This window comes from Oncorhynchus mykiss, chromosome 10 (assembly GCF_013265735.2).
Source record: "Oncorhynchus mykiss isolate Arlee chromosome 10, USDA_OmykA_1.1, whole genome shotgun sequence".
NCBI classification, from domain to species: Eukaryota; Metazoa; Chordata; class Actinopteri; order Salmoniformes; family Salmonidae; genus Oncorhynchus; species Oncorhynchus mykiss.
The window spans coordinates 46,387,571-46,395,478 of NC_048574.1; the positions used below are offsets into that span (position 1 = coordinate 46,387,571).

General features: G+C 39.3%; 1 protein-coding gene across 1 annotated transcript; it reads left to right on the forward strand.

The window, feature by feature from the left end:
• Window positions 1-5,341: 5,341 nt before the first annotated feature.
• sat1a.2 (spermidine/spermine N1-acetyltransferase 1a, duplicate 2) lies at window positions 5,342-7,626 on the forward strand. The gene is made up of 6 exons (XM_021618749.2): window positions 5,342-5,715; window positions 5,877-5,928; window positions 6,029-6,112; window positions 6,544-6,645; window positions 7,193-7,233; window positions 7,353-7,626. The coding sequence occupies exons 1-6, from the start codon at window positions 5,650-5,652 to the stop codon at window positions 7,524-7,526; spliced, it is 519 nt and encodes a 172-aa protein (XP_021474424.2). The 5' UTR covers window positions 5,342-5,649; the 3' UTR covers window positions 7,527-7,626.
• Window positions 7,627-7,908: the final 282 nt, after the last annotated feature.

A 7,908-nucleotide genomic window follows, 5' to 3' on the forward strand; every position in this document is an offset into this window, starting at 1 on the left:
TGCATCTCTGATCAGTCTTCTTGTATGAGCTGAAAGTTTAGAGGGACGGCCAGGTCTTGGTAGATTTGCAGTGGTCTGATACTCCTTCCATTTCAATATTATCGCTTGCACAGTGCTCCTTGGGATGTTTAAAGCTTGGGAAATCTTTTTGTATCCAAATCCGGCTTTAAACTTCTTCACAACAGTATCTCGGACCTGCCTGGTGTGTTCCTTGTTCTTCATGATGCTCTCTGCGCTTTTAACGGACATCTGAGACTATCACAGTGCAGGTGCATTTATACGGAGACTTGATTACACACAGGTGGATTGTATTTATCATTATTAGTCATTTAGGTCAACATTGGATCATTCAGAGATCCTCACTGAACTTCTGGAGAGAGTTTGCTGCACTGAAAGTAAAGGGGCTGAATAATTTTGCACGCCCAATTGTTCAGTTTTTGATTTGTTAAAAAAGTTTGAAATATCCAATAATATCCAAAAATAAATAAATGGAACGCCACTTCATGATTGTGTCCCACTTGTTGTTGATTCTTCACAAAAAAATAGTTTTATATCTTTATGTTTGAAGCCTGAAATGTGGCAAAAGGTCGCAAAGTTCAAGGGGGCCGAATACTTTCGCAAGGCACTGTAAGTATGATTCTCAATCAGAGACAACTAATGACACCTGCCTCTGATTGAGAACCATACTAGGCCGAAACATAGAAATCCCCAAATCATAGAAAAACAAACATAGACTGCCCACCCCAACTCACGCCCTGACCATACTAAATAATGACAAAACAAAGGAAATAAAGGTCAGAACGTGACACTGGGTCACTACTGTGAAGCTTTGCAGAGCAAACGGGCTGAGTCGTCAAAAGATAAACTTGATAAAAAAGACAGTATTTAAATCACATAAGGGCTTTTATAACTGACACTTCCAATAAATCCTGGGATTTAAAATAACTCATAGACCGGCAGTAGAATACTGCTGTCAAGGGCCAATGGGTTTGGACAAGACTGCAGGATTAATCGACAATAATAGGGGATGTTCTTAATGACTATGCATATTGGAGATGTTTTTGTTGACATGAAGGAAAAGAAAAGATGAAAGGGCCCACAACGCCAGTGATTTACAAGTAGCCTAAAGCCTATGTATTTACAATGTAGTTACATAGGCAGCAGGTACTGTGTAATTACATTGTAGGTATAGTTATGGTACTTGTGGTTTGTGCAATTCGGTGCAATTTACATTGCCATTTCATGCATAGGATTTTGTAACAAACACAAATTATTGTGGCTAAACCTCTCACCCTGTTTTAGATCACCTGGTTGTATCGTTAGTTTATTTGCTTTACATTTAAATTGTGCTAGCCAAAAACAGGTGTAGGCTAGTAGTTATTGCGACGTCAAGTCCGGGCTCTGGCTGGGCCTCTCAAGGACATTCAGAGGCTTGTCCCAAAGCCACTCCTGCGTTATCTTGGCTGTGTGCTTTGGGTCGTTGTCTTGTTGGAAGGTGAACCGTCTTGAGCACCCTGGAGCAGGTTTTCATCAAGGATCTCTCTGTACTTTCCTCCCTTCATCTTTCCCTCGATTCTGATTAGTCTCCAAGTGTCTGCCGCTGAAAAATATCCCCACAGCATGATGCTCCCACCCCCATGCTTCACCGTAAGGATGGTGCCAGGTTTCCTCCAGATGTGAAGCTTGGTACTCAGGCCAAAGACTTCAATCTTGGTTTCATCAGAACAGAGAATATTGTTTCTCATGGTCTGAGAGTCTTTAGGTAGCTTTTGGCAAATCCAGGCGGACTGTCATATGCCTTTTACTGAGGAGTTGCTTCCATCTAGCCACTCTACCATAAAGACCTGATTGGTAGAGTGCTGCAGAGATGGAGCTCTGTCAGAGTGACCATTGGGTTACTGGTCACCTCCCTGACCAAGGCCCTTCTCCCCTGATTGCTCAGTTTGGCGAGGCGGCCAGCTCTAGGAAGAGTCTTGGTTGTTCCAAACTTCTTCCATTTAAGAATGATGGAGGCCACTGTGTTCTTGGGGATCTTCAACACTGCAGAAATGTTTTGGTACCCTTCCCCAGATCTGTGCCTCGACACAATCCTGTCTCGGAGCTCTACGGATAATTCCTTCGACCTCATGGCTTGGTTTTTGCTCTGACATGCACTGTCAACTGTGGGACCTTATATAGACAGATGTGTGCCTTTCAAAATAATGTCCAATCAATTGAATTTACCACAGGTGGACTCCCAAGTTTTAGAAACATTCCAAGGATGATCAATGGAAACAGGATGCACCTGAGCTCAATTTCGAGTCTCATAGCAAAGGGTCTGAATACCTATGTAAATAAGGTATCTGTTTTTTTTTATTTTGAATACATTTACACAAAAAAAATGTTAATCCTTCTTTTGCTTTGTCATTATCGGGTATTGTGTGTAGATTGATGAGGGAAAAAAATATTTTATCAATTTTAGAATAAGGCTGTAAGTAACAAAATGTTTTAGGTCATTTGATTGACCATCCCTTCTCAGCCTTCTCTTGTGACACATCCTAAACACGTCACATGTGTTTCTGATGGTACAGTGAAACAGATGTGTATGCATATAGGATAACAGCTTCAAGGCATTGTAAGAACGTGGGTGTATTCACTAGGAACCAAACACCTCACAGCTAACCCACTTGACATGCACTGAGAAAGGACAAATATAAGCACCCCCCATTTTTAATTTGTGCAATATAAACTTGTTTTATTGCTTAACGTTTTCTGTTTGGAGTAAACTGTTTCTGTTGCAAAACGAATACATCTCGTTTTATAGTGGAGGTGTCACGCAAATACTGTAGCCTACACCATGTGACAAGGACAGGTTACATAAATGCATGACATGGCCATCACATAGCCTACTTTGTGTGTGTGTGAGTGACAGAGAGGTAATTTTGTCATTGTGTAGTGATTTAATAACTTTAAAAAAAAATGGAACCATCATATAAAGTCAAGTACATTATCTAGGGCTTGGCAAACAGGACTTCATTAAAGTTACTCAACAGTTCAGTGTTTCCCAAACAGAGGTACTTGGCCTATCTACAGGGGGTACTTGAGGAGACTCATGAGACCATAGGCTTACTGGTCAAATTTGCATGAGGGGGTACTTCAGACAGAGCAAAATATACTTATATATACAAAGTATATATAGGTTGGGAACCACTGCCCTATTTAAACCCATTTTAGAGACTCTTTAGAATGCATGTAGGCCTAAATGCATTGTCATCAAGAGCAGCCTTGTCAAAGTCCGACATACAGGAAACGATGCTGCATTCAAAACAACCGGGAACTGGGAAATCTCTGACTTCCAACTTCAGTGTGTTCAAGACAACTGGGAACTCAGGAAAAAAAAAACGAACTTCTATTGGGTAAAATCGTTTTGAATCATCAAACTCTGAATTCTTAGTTGGAAACTGGCATATTTTTAGAGCTCTTATTTTTCCGATCTTTCAGCTTTCCCAGTTGTAAAGTTGGAAATGTCAACGTCAATAGGGTAGGGAGGGATGTCCTAAGGATGCCGGACAGCATGTATCATATATATATTGTATTTTTTGTTTTGTATTTTTTCTTTTTCAAATCAATACAGGAAGTACATGTGGGAACACAAGTATATATAAATTATATACAAAGAACAATTGGGCTAGGGGGTACAATATCACATTACACAAGGACCTTAAGAGACATACATACACTTAGAATTCTAGCAGCTTTTTTGTTAGTAGAGTATTTAATTGTCTTAAAATATAGTTCCATTTATTTTTGTAAGGTAAGAAAATGTGGTGTTTTGTTTGTAAATTTACATTTGTGAATATGAAATCTGTCTAAAAGAATAATGAAAGTAATTCTATAAAATTGTTTCAACTTATTTCTATCGTAGGTAAATAATTTAGTAGATAAAGAATCCAAGCAGTACATCTCTCCACAATAGTGTCAAATATTCTTACATTTGTACATTTATAAATCTACTGATGTCTTGCCACAGTTGCCTTATATAATACAATGCCAAAAAATATGCATCGCCGTTTCTGGGTGGTCATTACAAAAGGTACAATTTAAGTTGATGTTTTCCTTAAAGTTCTCCATATAGTGGTTGGCAGGATAATATTTATGAATTATTTTAAAGGAAACTTCCTTAATTTGGTTAACAAGTAGGTATGTGGCTAAATCCAAACTTTTTCCCAACAGATATGATCAATAAAACCGTTTCAATAAGGCAGGACATAAGGTATAGTAGATACAACATCCTGCTGAAACAAGGTTCGTATCGCATTGTTGTTGAAAGGACCGAAAGAGAAACAAATCTTTCCTACTGATGAGTCAACAGGGTTAATAGAAGGTAGCTTCTGAGGGTCAGGTCTTGACACGTTCCTGAATAATAAAGTAATACCTTAGGGAATGGCGTCTAAAACAATCGCAAAATCTTTTAGCGTTACAGGAATCTTGTAAAGTGATAAGAATTCCTTATAACTAAGTAAAAACCCTCTGCATTTACAAGTTGGCTCACCAATAGGATATTATTTCGGAACCAATATTCTAAAAACAAATGAGTATTTTTATACAATATATCCCGATTGTTCTATATATAATATCTGTGTGGGGGGAAATTATGCTTATAAATGAAGGACCATGACAAGAAAAACTGCCGATGAAAAGCAGTTTCACTGGAACTTTGTCAATATTATAATTGCAAACCAACATGAATTTAAGGCCACCAAAAGTAGAGAAGACCGACATGATGAGGAATACAATTCCACATAGAAGTTGGTCTTCTTAGGAATTGTTGATCCAATGAATCTTAAAATTATTATTTAAGGTATTAAAGTCCCGACAATTCAGCCCACCATACTCATGTGTTCAGTACAAGTTTTCCTAATGTAATGGTTACGGTTTGTCCACAGAAAGTTGAAAAACATCAGGTCTTACTCCTTGCTTATTTAACTGTCAAAAAATAAAATGAGCGTAGAGATACCCTCAGCCTTGGTTATTAGAACTCTTATTTTAAAAGGTAAGTCCCCCTGTAGCCATTGATTTAGCTTCTTTGTTTTTTTTTTAATACGAGGGTTAAAATTTAGTAAGCCTCTAGACTTCTGATCCTTAGTAATGGTTATGCCTAAATAAGTAAGTTCTTCTTTCACCGGAATACCATAATATGAAAGTGTCGCACAATCTTTGACAGCCATGAGTTCACATTGATTAATGTTAAGATATAGATAGACCCGATGCTTTGGAAAAGGACTGTAATCACATTGATCAATATGTGCATTTGGTTCGCGTCTTTCTGAAAGTGTAGTATCGTCAGCCAGCTGGCTTATAATTAGCACGGCTCATGAGTCATGGGAAGTGGAGACCCGATGACGTCAACAGTTATTTGTTAAGCTATTTTCCCGTTTAGTCTTCCGGGATGTGATTGTGACGCGTTTACAGAATGCGTTTAAAAGAGGGTGAAGCTCTCAGTAAAGTAATTAGCTGCCAGCGACCAAAGCGAATGTAATTCCGCTCGTACTGGAATCCTAAACGTATTGCAGGGGGGTCAACTCCTAAGAAGCGGATGAAGAAACAGGTTTTGCTTATTTTCACATTCAGAGGACTTGTTAGAAAAGGGAAAAAGAGTAAAAAAAGAAAATGTCAAATTTCATATTACGGAAAGCCGAGCCCAAGGACGTGTCAGACATATTGCGACTCATAAAGGTAAAATTATGCGTGTATTCAACGATGTATGTATGTATGTATGTATGTGTATAACTTAAGCTACGGATATTTGAAATCACAGTCATAGCCTAAGCATATTTTTCAATATTATGACATTTGACTAACAACAATACTTTAAAAAAAAATCCCTATTATTTCAGGAACTTGCGAAATTTGAAAAAATGGAAGAGCAGGTCATCTTGACGGAGAAAGGTAACGTTAAGTCTACTGTGTGTGATTGCTGATTTATTGTAAACATATTAAATGTTTCCCCAACAAATCAGAAGTCCCTGACTTTACAATTTACTTTCAGAACTACTAGAGGACGGCTTTGGGGATCATCCCTTCTACCATTGCGTCGTTGCAGAAGTTCCTGAGGATAAGCAGAGCTCAGACGGTAAATCATGTTGTAATCCTGTTTCACAGAATGTCAGTTCGTAAGGAAATAGTGCAAAGGTTTGACAATCAAGATTCCAAACATTTATGGCTAGTAAAAAAAAGAACGGAAGCGCTGCTAAGGTACACAAGAGTACGTGTTGGTAGACACAACACAATGTCTGGGTAGTGTTGGTGGGCATTAACTCAAAGTGAATCGTGATCTGGAGTTTGGAATTTAATGTTCTCAATTCTCGGAGAAACTCCTTTTTAGAACCTCAGTGATATCATAACTAGGGCCCAAGTTTTTCCCTGACAATGAAAATCCCCTTCATCATAACACAAAAATATCATACTCAATAAGCCAAGTGGGATTTTGTCAGCTCCTAGTAGTTTTACACAAACACTTACCTGTCGGTGTGGATTTTGATGTGGATGTTTTCACTGTTTTAGGATACACTGTCGTTGGGTTTGCCATGTACTACTTCACCTATGACCCCTGGATTGGGAAGCTTCTCTACTTAGAGGACTTCTATGTGATGAAGGAGTTCAGGGGTAAGTCTATGATGGTGTGTTACATTTATAGAAATAGGGTTGATTATATTTGTCCTGTTTCACACATGTATAAGTGTGTGGTGTGTAATGGAACAGAGTTTTTTTGCATATCCCACACCCCGAGACGCCCTTGGAAAGGGAACGTCACAGCCAAGGATCAGCCATTATTGACACCCTCGGAAAGGGAACGTCACAGCCAAGGATCAGCCATTATTTACAGCGACCTTGGCGGAATTAGGGCAGGGTTTCCCAAACTCGGTCCTCGGGACCCCAAGGGGTGCACGTTTTGGTTTTTGCCCTAGCTGAATCAGCTGTGTAGTTAGGTCAAAATCAAAAACGTGCACCCCTTGGGGTCCCGAAGACCGAGTTTGGGAAAGACTGGGTTAAGATTAAGTGCCTTGCTCAAGGGCAGATCGTTTGGTTTTTCACCTAGTCGGCTTGGGGATTTGAACTAGCAACCTTTCGGTTACTGGCCCAACGCTAGCAACTGAATCAGGGTCCTTGGATCCAGGGCTTAACTGCCAATCTTTTGATTCTGTTTTCTCAGGTTATGGTATCGGGTCAGATATCCTGAAGGTTCTGAGTGAGGTAAGTCTATAGGACTTTTTTTGCAATCAATTTACTGAATGCCTAGATCAGTCCAGCCTATGGAAAACTCTTATATGATGACCCTGTCTAACTTTGTTTTAATGTCCTCCCTTCCTCAGACGGCAGTTAAGACTCGCTGCAGTAGCATGCACTTCATCGTAGCAGAGTGGAACAAGTCGTCCATAGAGTTCTACAAGCGGCGTGGAGCCTCAGACCTGTCCGATGAGGAGGGCTGGCGACTCTATGCGATTGATAAGGATGACCTGCTGAAGATTTCTGCAAAGAAACGATAAATTCAGCAAATGACCACTATCGGCAATGCCTTCCCTTTCGTTTGTTGATGTCAATGTTCTTTAAAAGAAATATGCATTTCAATAAATAAATACAAAAAAAGTTTGTTCAACTTCTTCCTGCAAGACCTGTTATACATCTGGGTGGTTTTGAAACTCGAAGTCAGTACGTTTCATTTACTCATGTCTTATAATGGTTGATTGACCTTCCATAAACAAAAAGGAGAACTATCCTATTCATGTGACCTTGTACTGGAACATAGATTTCAACATGACTCAGCATGTATAGATTGTTTATAACTGGCTCGACGATAACGTCTGGCTCAGAAGGAGAAGTGGGTGCTTGTTTATGGAAGGACAGACTTAACTGTCTTGTCAATGTTTT